Below are 15,384 nucleotides of genomic sequence, written 5' to 3' on the forward strand. Positions count from 1 at the left end.
TGATATCAAAATTTAATCACTGAACTTTTGGTTTTCTATGTAAATTAACTATTATGAACTTTCATCATTTTACATGTGTTATATGTATAAGAAAGTTATTTGACTTTGTGATTGCATTAGTGATTTACAGCTTGTATGATAAAAATGACGTGGAAAACATTAAATGTTACTATACTGGCTCATTTTAAGTCATGTGATATATCGAGCCTCTCATTATTGTTATTAATAATTATATATGAAATTAAACTAATGTTGTACTGAAAAAATGTTTTAATGTTTGTCAGAGGCTTGTTTTTTTTTCTACCGGTTATTAAACTTATTTAACAGTAATAAAATTATATTTCAAACAACAACCTATGTAACAAGTACATACATGTTTATGTAATCAAAGTTTTACCAATTCTCAATATATGTAACAGTATATGAGCCGCCTCATGACAAAACCAACATAATTGGTTTGTGACCAGCATGGATCCTGATCAGGATCCATGCTGTTCGCTTACCAACCCTATTACAAATAGAGAAACTGATAGTGAACAGCATGGATCCTGATCAGACTGCACGAAGGCGCAGGCTGGTCTGGATCCATGCTGGTCGCAAACCCACTGTGTTGGTTTTGTCGTGACGCAGCTCAATTATTTTTCCTTACAGAAACAGGCTAAGTGAGAACTGTACAAAGATCAAGTCTTTATTTTTTGACCACTGTCTTGCTGGAGCCAAAGACCAGTTTACACGCTACCACTCATGGTTTAGGTATATAACATATTTCTGTACAAATAAATAGACCAAAGCAGTTGACAGATTTATCCTTTAAAGTGCAGTTATCGAATTTAGCACTGGCCCATGGTGAAAATTAGTTCGGGCCAGTGAAAATTTTAAGAAAATTTAGTTAAATATATAGTCGAATAAATTCAAAACTGGAATTTAGGCTAGTAAATTCAAAATCGTAAATTCAGTGACTGAAAGTGTATACAGCTATACATTTTCTGTCTAAATATTGTTTATATTGTGATTAAAATGAAAGAAATGTGTCACTATATTTTATTGAAAACAAGTGAATCTTACATGAAACCATTGCGAAATGTACTCAAAAAGCAGTAGGATATTTTTGTATTAAAAATGTTGAAAATAATGGGGTTGGAAGCAAACCTTTTTTCTTTCTTTCTTTTTTTTTTTTTTTTTTTTTTTTTCGTATTTTGTAAAAATTTAGCAAAGGGAAAGATTTCTTTTTACTAATCTAGTATTTCTTTTTATCCATCTTTAAAGCTGCACAATTCCAGATAAGCCTAAATATTTCCAACAAAGTCAAAACTAAGAAAAATGAACTATGATTTTAGGAAAAGATAAAAGATTTTAAGTAATTGTTTACGTGTTTTTTGTGATTAGTGATTGATTTTTCACTATTTATAACAATATTTCTACTGTGTTACAAATGCAGTAAAGGTTATTTTGAATATTTAGAGCTGATTTTGGTATTTTACCATGCATGTCTATTGAGTGCTCTTTGTAATGTGTAAATTGCTTTCTTTTGGTTACTTCATTATATTTTACTCAAAATTTAGTGAAATTAAGAATCTGGAGGCATGCTGCTTTAAACCTGGATAAGACCTGTTCAGAGGCTTAATATAATTTTATCAAACAAATTAAAAATAAATACAGCATAAGTCTACTAAATTAGTTAAATTTTCCTTGATACATACAATTTAATTTTACATTCTATCAGTAGTGATTTTGAAATGTATTTTTCAGAATGGGTTATGATGTAAGACAGAATTGTGAAATATTAGAGAAGAAGTTGCTGAATCTTGCAGATAGATCAGAGGGATTTGTGGACAAACTAAATGCTGTAATATACCTCTTTATTTGAAATATTTAATGTCAGGGAAATTGTTTATTCTGCAATTTGAACATGAATAATGGAGATCAGGACCTAAGAAAACTTCACAGAGAAGATTGATTGCCTACATTAAACATGATTACAATATTAATCAATGGCATCTGTGGTTGAGAGTTTAAGATTGTTTACTTCAAACCACTTGGCCCTCACTGCTGTAGGTTCGAATTATATCAGGGACTTCTGCTTTTTTCATGTGGGGAAGTTATCCAGCTAGCTACAGAACATTGGTGTTTTTCCTTAGGTGCCCACTTGTGTCTTAAATAATGCACTGAAGGGAACCTGAGGTCTTTCTGTATTAATAAGGTGGAAAGTCACCATATTATGTTTACAGTGTTGTTGTTCTTAAAACCTAAATGATAAATCAATTTTAATTTTAATTCTTTGATAAACAGTGATCATGACAGGACTGTGCTATCTGTATAGTAGGTCAGCATTCAGTAAGTCAAGATTATATACTCATGGTTACATGATTGAAAAAATTGATATTCAAGTCCTTTAAAGTTTAACAATTTCCAAATCCAAATGTCGTAAAGTTGGACTCATTTATTAGCTCGACTTTTTTTTTTTTTTTTTGAAAAAAAAAGTAGAGGTATTGTTATTAGTCGCCGCCAAACTTGTACCTGGATCATTACTTTTTTATTTCTTGGTGTATTGTCTTCATACTTGGCCACAACAACCCTTAAGACAAGACCTTTCAGAAGACCACACTAACCGTGACCTTCATCAAGAAATGACCTTGACCTTCAAGGTTAAAAGTCCAAATTTTGCTTGTTCATGCTGTTATTGGCTGTAACTTTGTTATTTTTGAATGGATTGTCTTCAAACTTGAACATAATAATCTTCAAGGATATCCCTTAAAAATAACCAGACAGACCTTGACCTTCACTCATAAATGACCTTTACTTTGAAGGTCAAATTATGAAAATTTTCATTTTTTTGGCTATTATTGGCTGTAACTTTGTTATTTTTGAATGGATTGTCTTCAAACTCGAACATAATAATCTTCAAGGATAACCCTTAAAAATAACCAGACAGACCTTGACCTTCACTCATTAATGACCTTGACTTTGAAGTTCAAATTATTGAAATTTTCATTGTTTTGGCTGTAACTGGCTGTAACTTTGCTATTATTGAAGGGATCAACTTCATATTATAACAGAACATACTTAATGACAAGACCTTGTTGTGACTTCACAACGTGATCCCAGCACGTTACTCCAGCACGTTACTCCACCACGTGACTCCACCACATGACTCCTCCACATGACTCCGCCACGTGACTCCGCCACGTGTATCTATTTATAGAATTTTCTATTTATAGAATTGCATGTTTCTATTTATAGAATTGCATGTTTCTATTTATAGAATTGCGTGTTTCTATTTATATATATAATTTAGTATATTTATATATACAAAATATATAGACAAAACTTATATGACAAGACAGACCGATTAATTTTATAAAAAGGAAACGTTAAGATTTTGTTAAAACATTTCTTTGTTTGCTTTTAGAGAAAGTAAAAAGTCGAGCGTACCCCCACCCGGCGGTGGCTCTTGTTCAACTATGTAATTATTTTTAGAGGAATATGCTAATGAGATGTTTCTTGACTCAAATTCAAGACTCTAATTCATGACTGATTTATATTTTATTATATACAGCTTTGCCTGAAGTACAATGATGAAATAAAGCTGAAAGTTCAGAGAGTTCAAGAGACAATGAGTGATAGAGATTTTATCTCCTTGGCAACACCTAGACAAGGGATTGCCAGTAGCTTAACAGAGAGCATGGCTGCTAGTGGTTCTTCTAAAGAAGAGAATAAAAAAATAAGAAGACAAATGATACAGACATTTGTATCTTGGTATGTATTCAAATGAATGAAATTTTCATATGTTTTGTATTCAGTCTTTTGAGACCCTCTGTGAAAGAAAAGTTTAGCTCACATCTGTGGGTTCAATTTTAATCACATCTTTGGGTTCAGTTATGATCACATCTTTGGGTTCAGTTTTTATCACATCTTTAGGTTAAATTCTGATCACTTCTTTGGGTTCAGTTTTTATCACATCTTTAGGTTAAATTCTGATCACATCTTTGGGTTCAGTTTTGATCACATCTTTGGACTCAGTTTTTATCACATCTTTGGTTTCAGTTTTGATCACATCTGTGAGTTTAGATTTGATCACATCTGTGTTTTAATTTTAATCACATATGTTGGTTCAGTTTTGATCACATCTTTGTGTTTAATTTTTGCTGAATTTTCACAAGGGTCATGGAACTCTTTTAGGCAAGGAAGCAGACATAAGTAAGATTTGTAGTTCTACTTGGGTGGCAGTGAATCTTGAATCTTCTATTATATATAAAGTAAGCAAATCACTATATAACTTTAACAGTGTTGATGTGACTTTATTTTCATCTTTGTACATACAGTAGCTGTACATATTTGGTATGACAAGCAAGGTATTATAATTGTACAGAATTTCTCTGGTGAATTCTGTTTTGATATTAAGTATATTGAGCTCAGTTTATGAACATGAATAGAGTGGGTTTTTGTCAAGCTTTATTCATTTGTTCAAAAAAACTGACCCCACATTTATACAAATTTTTGTGTTATATCTCTCGCATTCAAACAGTTAAGAAATAATTGAAAAGAGAAGTATATACCTTGAATCTTTTATTGTATTCAATTCTGTGTTATGCTGTTTATATAATTATGCCAAATTTTTGCAATCAATGAAATTTGATTAAGATTTGTTAATTTTAACTCGAACCACTTCTGTTATATTGATTTGTACATTTGTATGAGTAATATTTTCAACATTCTCTTTGTCTTCTTTAAAAAATTTGTTAATTTCTGTTAAAGTCTTGAAGAATCTAAGAGTGTGGTAAATGACATGAAAGAAGGACTGCATACCAACAATTATTTATTGGAGAGGTAAGTATGTGTGTTAAAGAACATTGCATGTGCAATGTAAAAAAAATAAGAATAGTTTTTTTGGATTATATATTTTGTACTTTTATATGTAGCAGTGCGGGATTCTTTTATTTGATATTTAACGTGAGAAAAATATTTAATAGTTCATATACACCCAGTGGTATTTTAAGATATTCCAGTAAACTGGAACTGAAAGTGATTAGCGTTTGCTAGAAGTATAGAGCCAGGCAAGTCTTCATGTCTGTGCAGTCAGATAAGGCTCTGTACTGTTGGCTAATTAACTTTATATTTCCATCTTGATTTGATATTTAAAGAAAAACTTTTCATCAAAAATAACAAAGGCCTGTAACAGGCCTCTTGTCAATGGAAATTTTCTGTAAAGTCACACTCTTTTCCAAAAAAAAATCTGAACATATACAGCTTTTTTACTTCCCAAAGTAGCAAATTTACCAATAATTCTTCTCAAAGTTAAGAGGCAAGGGCCTCTTTCCAATTTAGTGAGAAAAACCACTGGCAGTTACGGCAGATTAAAGCTGAACTATTCTTGTTAATTTAATGTAATTGCTACACAATGTTTTGTTTATTTACAGGTTCAACAAAGAGTTAAACAGCATGCTTGAGGATCCCAACATGTCTTTAAACTGCCAGGGCCTGGTGACAAAAAAGGATTTTTAAAAGCCCCGCTAAGAGTTGAATTCAAAATGTATGTATCCCGTCTTGGGATAAGCATGTGCTTTATGTTGATAATGAAAATGAGCGCATGCATTCCTTTATGTCAGGAAATATTAAGTGCACACCACCTTGTTCATCAGGCCTTTTCTATTTATAACACCTCCGGTCCATGCTTTATGTATTTAGTTGATGTAGACAGTTCTGTTTGTCTTATTGTTACATGTTTTGTTTCAAATAATGTAGTTGTAGAATGTAATGATAAACATGTAAAAGTTGTGACACGTTTTTATTTTAGAACATGTGTACAGCATCTATGTGTAACTTTGAATTATTTTTTGTACAATGTATCTATTGTTTTACTAAGAAATATAAAGTTTTTATATACCGGTAATAGCTTTAGTACACATTTAACTGTTGCCATAGTTTCGTCACATATAACAGACTTTGGTAGTGTTATACCATGCACATATAAACAGAGTTACATATATATGTATTCTTTAAATTATTTTTTCATTCATTTAAAGTATTTTTCCCCTTTACATTTTGCTCGTCTGAATTTATTATTGAAATTCATTGAATTGTATGCCACAACAAGAACTTATTTAAGCACTTTGTTATTCTCTGACTTGTTAAATATATCTTTTTGTGATGTGATATGTTATGATAGCAGCTATTATTGCACATGTGATTTGTATCGTGGCTATTTAAGAAATAAGCCCCAACACTATTTCTTTATTATTTGTTTATATATTAATATGTTTTATGTATATTTGTCATCCAAAGCTATGAAACTTATGTTTTATAATAAATGCAACTTCCTACATTAACATTTTTGAGGACTGAATGGATAATGTCACCATGGCAATATTCAGTCAGTCCTCAAATTTTATTTTCTTAAATTTTTTATAAGGGATATAGACAGAATCAAAAACAAAAAAAAATGAATAATTATATGGGATATTTAATATAAAGCTAATATTTTTCTTATTTTATCTTCAGATTATTGTTATATTTAATTGGACATTTTTCATCCACTATTCATTGTATGAATCATACACATATCAAATATGATATAAACAACTTTTCACATATTTAATCAGTTTAATTTATTTTACATGTTTTATGTTTCATTTGCAAAATACCCATTGTTTGAACTCTTTCTTTTTTTCAATTTCAAAGTATAGTTTGATGAAGAGTTTTTTGCTACGGGTTTTGATGTGCCTTATTTCTTAAATATTTTCACACTGAGAATAGTATATATTGTAAACATATTTTGAACAGACCACAAGGCAATTTATATTTGCTTTAAGGGATTTTGTAATCATATATTAATGTATATAATGCTGTAGAATAGTTTGACATTTTATAGCTTTCGTGTTACATATATTGAATTTATATAGCAGTTTTAAGTGTTTTAAATTGTTGGATAATGCCTTGAAGTGTTCTGAATGGCCTTAATGCCTGACTGGTAATGGTCACAAACTTAGTATTATTTGCGTTCTGTAACTGCTGTGGAGCCAAATCTAGCCAAGGACTATGAATTATTTATGCTAGGAAGATAGGCAGCTAGCTTATGCCTGAAATTATATACCATAGGTAAAGCTGTAGGAAAAAATAAAGTGCTATGTATTGGCCAATTAGCCCATAGGCCAGTGTGCATGATAGTGTAGCTGCTATTTTAATTGTTGTTTGATTATGATAAACGCAATTTTTGATGATTTTTTTCACACATTTGAAAAACTTTACGAATAATTTTACTTATCACTGAACAAGGCATGACATAGTGTTCATATTCAAACAATATTTTAAAAAACCAGTGTCAGCTTTGATACTTGGAGCTCTGTAACTGCAAATTATAATATAAATAAAAAGTAATTTATGAAAATTGCTCATGTATTTCAGCATTGTTTTTCTCAATATAACGAGGCTATGCAAAAAAATGAATATTCTAAGCTAGAAAGCTTTCACTATAGTTTCATATAAAACAGCATTATGTGATGTGCTTTCCAAAATGCTCAAATATTTTTTTTAATTTTTAATAATTTAGTGTACAATTTTAGTGGCTAAAAATCAACCGTGCATTCTGTTCAACCTTTACTTAAATGAATTTACTCATATTTCAATTTTTCATCACTTTTAGGGAAAATTTTCTAAATACATAAGTACCAAAATGCAAAAATCACTGACGATAGTCAGACAGAGTAACTGTCTCTGATCATTATGATTACGGCTGGTTGTATGGGTAGATTCTATTGTAAATAAAGTTAAAGTGACATTATGTTCATTTTTTCATTGTCAAGCTGAGCTAACTTGACTGTATATTTTAAAAGATTGACTGTTATAATTATGATTGATGAACAATTGATAATGGAAAGTGTTTAGGATAGAATATAAATCTGCTTCACATATAAAAAGGCTGTCCCACTCGTTTTATACATTGAATGTTACATGTAATTTCCAATGGATATTTATAGAAATTGCCTCAGGCTACCTCAATTATTTATCCCTCTTGCAAGAAAATGATTAAATTGAAATGGCAAATTATGGCAAGATGAAAACATATTTTGACTTTTACTATGGGCATAATGTTGCTTTAATGAAGCCAATCATTTTTAAATATCCATACATCCTGTATGTACCTGGTACAAGTCATGTATTGGTACCAGTTTTATAACAGTACCAACATTATACTAAGTAATAGTTACATATATGAGCCGCGCCATGACAAAACCAACATAATGGGTTTGCATCCGCGCAGTCTGATCAAGATCCATGCTGTTCGCTTACAAACCGTATAACAAGTTGAGAAACTGTTGCTGAACAACATGGACCTTGTTCAGACTGCGCTGAAGCGTAGGCTGGTCTGGATCCATGCTGGTCGCAAACCCATTATGTTGGTTTTGTCATGGCACGGCTCATATATGAATTGTACCAGTCATTTCCTGTAATATTCTAGATAATAATTGAAATGACGGGTGCCATGGATCTTGTAATCAGATTAAAAAATGTTCAAAAAGTCAATTAAAATACATTTTTATATGAAGTGATCTTTATTTACATTCAAACTGTGGTAACAAAGTGTCTGTAGATTTGTTGAATGACATGTATAAATGTTTTTAAATGTTCAAGGTGGTGTGCATGAAATAAGAACCTGGCAGGAAACATTTTCTGTTCAACTCTTGATACATCAACGGCATAATACAGCAATAGAGTTTGCTAGTTGATGGGGCTCGCCATGGTAACGCAGTTATGGACGTTGGGAACAATCTCAGTTACATAGTAAAAAATCAAAATATAAAGTTATAAAGTAACAAAAAAACACACAAAAAAACTGTGGATTAAAATCATATTTGTGTATAAGTATGAAGATTTGCGTTGGTGTTGGAGGCAATCAAAGAAATATGTAAAAATAGTGTTTGTGACTATTGTGACACAAAGATGACAGTTGCTATGCCAACAATACGTAAACTTTGATTATTGTTAAGAAGTAGATGGCAATGTAAACACTAGACAATTAAAACAGTTTATGATCATTTCAATACGTAAAAACGAATAATCATAATGTTAATGCTGTATATAATCATTGAACATTATCAGACTTGTTGTATACATTGTTACTTATATGCTTTTTCTTTTAAATGTTCTTTATGCTATGTAGCATTGAATAATAAACTTTACATCAACATTAAAAATCAGTTATTTTCAAGGTGAATGAGGAAACGAAGAAAAGAATAGTGAACATGATGAATGACTAATCATAGACTCATCAAGATGTATAATTGAGACGATAAAAAAAAGAGGAAAGAAGAAAAAAAACTATTTAAAAAACAACTAGAACAAGCTAATATGTTATTCACATCTTTGGGTATATATGGTGAAGTTATCATAAACATTAGCAGTGACATTTTTTAAAGAAATAATTTATGGTGATATCATACTATTTCTTAATGATTGGATCACAATTATTATGGTGAAATATCATAAATAAAAGGGCCACACCAATACTAACTTAAACTAATGATGTTTAAATGTCAAAAGTATAAACATTTGGGTCTTATACTTTCATTAGTGTACAATATACATAAAATCAAATGGAAATATCACAGAAAACAATTCCAGGGGACACGTTTGCTGGTCAAATGTAATGGAATATTATTAGACATATTTTGGGGGATAAAATTTCTTACTGAATTTTGGTCACAAAACCATGGTGTAAAACCATCCAGTGTTAGTAGATCTATTATTAGTAATAATAGTAACAATATTTATTAGAAACAATATGGTGAAATATCATGTTGGTATAACAAATTACATTTACAAATACTTTTGATAAAATACACTGCTTGTCAACGAGGGTTGTCTGGAAAATTTGCAGAATTTTGTTATACTATTTTATAAGAAATGGAAATTGCTATTGGACCTGAACAATGATCTGTTCTTTATTTCTTAAATTCTAAAATTTCAGCATAACACTACAAACAGAGTAAAGATATAAAAAATGATAATGGACATAGACACAATGTTGTTGTCAAACATCAAATTTATATCAGCTGGTTACTTTCTTGGCTACTCACTGCACCACTATCACTTATTTACAAGTGCTATCAAAAGTGATTCAACAAAGGTTTTTCAGATGCTTCTGTGGTGTTCTTATAAATCATGTCTATTTAAAAACTCACAGAAATCCTTTGATATTTGCCATCTCCTATCAATTCTGGAACGTAGGACAAAAATGTTAATGTACAATGCTACTCAACTAACATAAGATGGACTATTTTATCAGTAAAATTCCCTCATGAAATCTTGTCAATACAAAAGACTCCTTACCAGTCACAAGTTCAAGAGTAGGCAATTATAGGTTAAAAAAGAGCTATCATCATCTAGAAATGTTCTTCTGTTCTCAAAACTTTTTTGTGTTGTTTTATGGACATTTAAAGCAGCACATGTCTGAGTCATGCTTATTTTCATTTAAGTTTTGAAAATGTATTTAAAAGTAAAAATATTGTGAAGCAAACAATGAAAATAATCAACACATACAAAACAGCATTTGCAAAATTGTTTTGATATTTTACTTTGATGATATGGATATCATAGGAACACATTTGCAGGCCAAATGTGACTGGACATGTTTTTCCTGAGTTATCTGTGTTATATGAAATTTGTTCACAAAGATATGGTGATGTAAAACCATCTAATGTTAGTTTTGTTTTATTACTTGGTGTTACCCTTGAAATAATATCCCAAGTGTTACAATACATAGTGCTGTTTCTGTACATTTCATGAAAGAAATGGTAAATGTTTATTACCAACACTTCAACCATCACTCACAAAACTTCATTTATCCCCACTTTAAGAATTACAGCTGTTTGAATCAGCATCAGCTCTGATTTACCTTTTTGTTTAACCCTCCTGGTCAAGTTTAGGTTATTTAACCCTCCTGCTTAAGATTTGTTTTTTAACCCTCCTGGTTAAGTTTTGTTTGTTTAACCCTCCAGCTTAATTTTTGTTTGTTTAACCCTCCTGCTTAAGTTTTATTTGTTTAACCCTCGTGGTTGAGTTTTGTTTGTTTAACCCTCCTGGTTAAGTTTTGTTTGTTAAACCCTCGTGGTTGAGTTTTGTTTGTTTAACCCTCCTGCTTAAGTTTTGTTTGTTTAACCCTCCAGCTTAATTTTTGTTTGTTTAACCCTCCTGCTTAAGTTTTGTTTGTTTAACTTTCGTGGTTGAGTTTTGTTTGTTTAACCCTCCTGGTTAAGTTATGTTTATGGTCATTTACATCTATCAATACTATTTTCAGTGTATACTTTCCAGCACTGAGAAAAGTGGATCATGCTGCTCTTGGGAGAAGTTTTTGTTAACAATCTGGCATGTGGACATCATTATTCTGAACTTATCCGGAAATTCAGTCCTGTGAAAATATAGACAACTTTATACAATAAATTTAAATGCTATGGATTGACAAGAAAATATAAAATATAAAAAGTCTTTTGCAAAATATCTTTAACAATTGGGAGTACTAAAATAATTGAAATATTGCAGTAATATTTTATAGATTGAGCTGCATTAAATAATTTAAAGGGTGTTGCAATACACAAAACAACAGATACAGGACATACTGTTATAATTTTGTAAAGATTTTATCTTTAGTAATATTATTCACAACATTACATCATTCCAAGAATCTGTAAATTTTCATGATGGAATTCTGCAAAGTTTTCAGACCACCTAATTTATAGTTTTTCTCATTTAATAATATATTTCTCTCTTTGTTTTTTACAAACATATTATTCTATACGGTTAGAGGTTGTTTTTCTTTATTTAGAAATAAATACAAGTATAAACTTTATGATGAATTGTTAGCTTAAGTGGTTCAATCTTCTTTGTGCCTCTATTAAAGCCTCACACTATGCCCCCAGATTTATGCTAATTTTCATGAAAAATTTTTTAATCTGTGTAAACGTAAAATAAGGTTTACTGACCAAAAGCAAGCAATTTTCACCTAATTATTGCACTTACAACTCACATAAATTACTAAAATGAGGTAAAAATATGCAAAAAAGCTCTTACTGTGTTAGTAACCCAGTAGAAATATAGTCATAATATGAAAAAAATCAGTCATTAACAACATATAACATGTCAGTTATTACTTGAATCTTTAATATTTTTACATTCCTAAAGTCCAAGTAATATATTTTTCTTTAAGTTTGATTTTATTGAAATATTATGGCTTATTTTCTGGAGGCATGTAGCTTTATGTTATTGTAAGTATGTAAATAACTTAATTCTTTTGAATATTGTTTTCTTACTTGTTCTTATAACTTAATTCTTTTGAATATTGTTTTCTTACTTGTTCTAATAACTTAATTCTTTTGAATATTGTTTTCTTACTTGTTCTAATAACTTAATTCTTTTGAATATTGTTTTCTTACTTGTTCAAAGCTTGGTGTTCTTTCTTGTACAGAACTAAGATACCAAAACTCCATATAAGGTGTTTTTATTTTTGTTCAAAATTTTTATTTTTGCAATGGATCTAAGCTTGAATTCGTTTGAATCATGAATAATCACGGTAAAAGAAGTACAAGAATATGTTAACTTTTTTTTGACAATATGTGCAGCAAAATCTTGAATAATACACTCTTAAAACTTATTTTCTCACTCAAAAATTGTCAGAACTGACAGTGCCATTATTATGTGTATACCTTGTTTAATGATATGAGTCCTCGGGACATAATTCTTCATTGATACCTATTGCTAATTATCACAAAATGTGATTGATTTTCATATTGAATAATTGAAAATACCTTTGGCAACTGAAGGAGAACTTATTCTTCAGAGAGCTTGCACATTATATACAAATGTATATGTTTTGTATGATATTTGTGTGATATACAAATGTTGTTGTTTTGTCTTGAAGATGTTTATATACATGTAATACTTTGTTAAATTACTATCTGTTAGGTTAGAGATGGAGGGACATTGTTTTAATATAAAATTTCAGTATCAACAAAGAAATGCTTAAATATGGTTATAATAGAATTTGCATTAAAATTTTGTTTGTGAGAAAGCACATTTTTCAAGTTTGAGGGTTATATTTTTTTCTTTTTTTGTTGTTGAGAAGTTGGATGTGAACACTTTATAAATAATTTGTAAAACAAGCACAAATATTAGATTGTCCCCCGCCTTTTTGAAGAAAAATGGGGGATATAGAAATAGGCTCTGTTTGTCCTTCTTTCCATCCGTCACACTTTTATTTCCTGTAAGACAATGTGTCATGCGCAACAACCAGACCCCTACCCAGCATTGTCTATTTGAGGGTATATGTCGTGTCCGGTCCATAACTTTCTTAATTTTATAGGGATTTTGTAAATACTTGCCACGATTGTTCACAATAATTAGACGATGTGTCATGTGCAAAACCAGTCACGTACCTCCAAGGTCAAGGTCACACTTGGAGGTCAAAGATTAACATAGTCTGTTATAGGGTATATTTTGTGTCCGGTCCAAAACTTTTTCATAGATGAAAGGATTTTGAAATACTTAGCAAAAATAGTCACTATAATAAGACGATGTGTCATGCGCAACACCTGCATCCCTTCCTCCAAGGTAAAGATTACACTTAGAGGTCAAAGGTTAACAGAGTCTGTTATAGAGTATATTTTGTGTCCTATCTAGAACTTCTTCATAGTTCAAGGGATTTTGAAATAACTTGGCACAAATAATCACAATAATAAGACAATATGTCAAGTAAAACACCTGCACCCCTACCTCCAGGGTCAAGGTCACACATATAGGTCAAAGGTTAACAGAGCCGGTTATATTGTAAATTTTGTGTCCCATCCATAACTTCTTCATAGATCAAGGGATTTTAAAAATACATGGCACATTTAATCACAATAATAAGATGATATGTCAGGCGCAAAACATGGGTCCCTACCTCCAAGGTCACACTTAGAGGTCAAAGATTTACATAGTCTGTTATAGGGTATATTTTGTGTGTGATCTAAAACTTCTTCATAGTTCAAGGGATTTTGATAAATATTTGGTACAAAAAGTTACAATAATAAGACAATATGTCATGCACAACACCTGCACCCCTACCTCCAAGGTCAAGGTCACACTTAGAGGTCAAAGCTTAACATGATAGATTTTTGAATTCTGTGTTTCATTTTTTTTTTCTTTAATAAATTTATTGTTGCATTTGCAGGTCTAGCATTGATGATAATTTTGGACTAAAAGTCCTGAGATCATTACCTCAATCTTTTGAAATAGCACAATTTTATGCTTCATATAAAACTTCCCTGAGGCGGGGGACGTTGGTAACTCTGTTACAAATTCATGTTTGAAACATTTCTTGACTAAAGGCTTTTAAGCATCACACATAAAATAATGTCAGCATATTACATGTGCCAGTATTTCATCAAAATCTTTCTTTTTCATGGTTTTTAAAAGTAACTGTTCATCAGCAGAATTTTTTCCTGAATAATTGAAAATACCTTTAGCAACTGAAGGAGAGCTTATTCTTCAGAAAGCTTGCACATTATATACAAATGTATACATTTTGTATGATATTTGTGTGATATACAAATGTTTTTTGTTTGTCTTGAAGATGTTCATATACATGTAATACTTTATTTAATTACTATCTGTTAGGTTAGAAATGGAGGGACATTGTTTTTATATAAAATTTCATTATCAACATAGAAATGCTTAAATATGGTTATAATAGAATTTGCATTAAAATGTTATTTGTGAGAAAGCACATTTTTCAAGTTTAAAGGTTAAGAAATGCTTAAATATGGCTATAATAATTCTTCCATGCAGTATGAAATTCATTAAGGTATTCTCCTGAATGAGATTACAGAGAAATGCAAAATGTTTTAAAAGTAGGACTGTAATACCAGTTATTTTCGTTGAGTGGCTAACAGTGGTTCCATATTAAACATACCGTAAAATTCCTATTAAACGCCCCCGGGGGCTAAACATTTTCCAAAAGAGGGGCTATTATTACAACACAGTTTTTCCTAAATCCAAAAATCATTGTAAATACATTTAGTGTTTGGCAAGTGTTGGTAATAACATTAAAAAGTGTTAAGATTTTAAAGTTCATACTATAAAATAAAATTGATTCTGAATGATTTGAATGAAATTATGGATTTACTCATGAGTCCAGCACTGATGACTAGATTGTTTTTCTTGGGGGCCTTTATTAGGGGAGGGGCATTTATTAGGAATTTCACGGTATGTATTTAGATTATGAAAAGACTATTGCAGGTCAGTTGATTTTATATTTTTTGTGCCCTTCAAAGGTATAATCTGAAGGGTAATCTGATTTATCCATGTTAATGGTAAATAAAATCAATCAGTTAGATTGTAGAGTTGTCAACACTG

At 30.5% G+C, this 15,384-nt stretch overlaps 1 protein-coding gene across 3 annotated transcripts in view; it reads left to right on the forward strand.

The window, feature by feature from the left end:
• Nucleotides 1–6,416, forward strand: part of LOC132729681 (serine/threonine-protein kinase TBK1-like) — a 117,751-nt gene extending 111,335 nt beyond the window's left edge. For all 3 annotated transcript variants that reach the window (XM_060715493.1, XM_060715495.1, XM_060715494.1), the window contains exons 14-18: nucleotides 652–753; nucleotides 1,750–1,846; nucleotides 3,557–3,756; nucleotides 4,756–4,827; nucleotides 5,418–6,416. In XM_060715493.1, coding sequence (XP_060571476.1) covers nucleotides 652–753; nucleotides 1,750–1,846; nucleotides 3,557–3,756; nucleotides 4,756–4,827; nucleotides 5,418–5,502 — 556 coding nt within the window. In that variant the 3' untranslated portion in view covers nucleotides 5,503–6,416. The remainder of the gene's footprint in view (nucleotides 1–651; nucleotides 754–1,749; nucleotides 1,847–3,556; nucleotides 3,757–4,755; nucleotides 4,828–5,417) is intronic.
• The last annotated feature ends 8,968 nt before the right edge of the window (nucleotides 6,417–15,384 follow it).

The sequence above is a fragment of the Ruditapes philippinarum genome, unplaced genomic scaffold (genome assembly GCF_026571515.1).
Source record: "Ruditapes philippinarum isolate M1 unplaced genomic scaffold, ASM2657151v2 ctg1389_1_1_1_1, whole genome shotgun sequence".
NCBI lineage: Eukaryota > Metazoa > Mollusca > Bivalvia > Venerida > Veneridae > Ruditapes > Ruditapes philippinarum.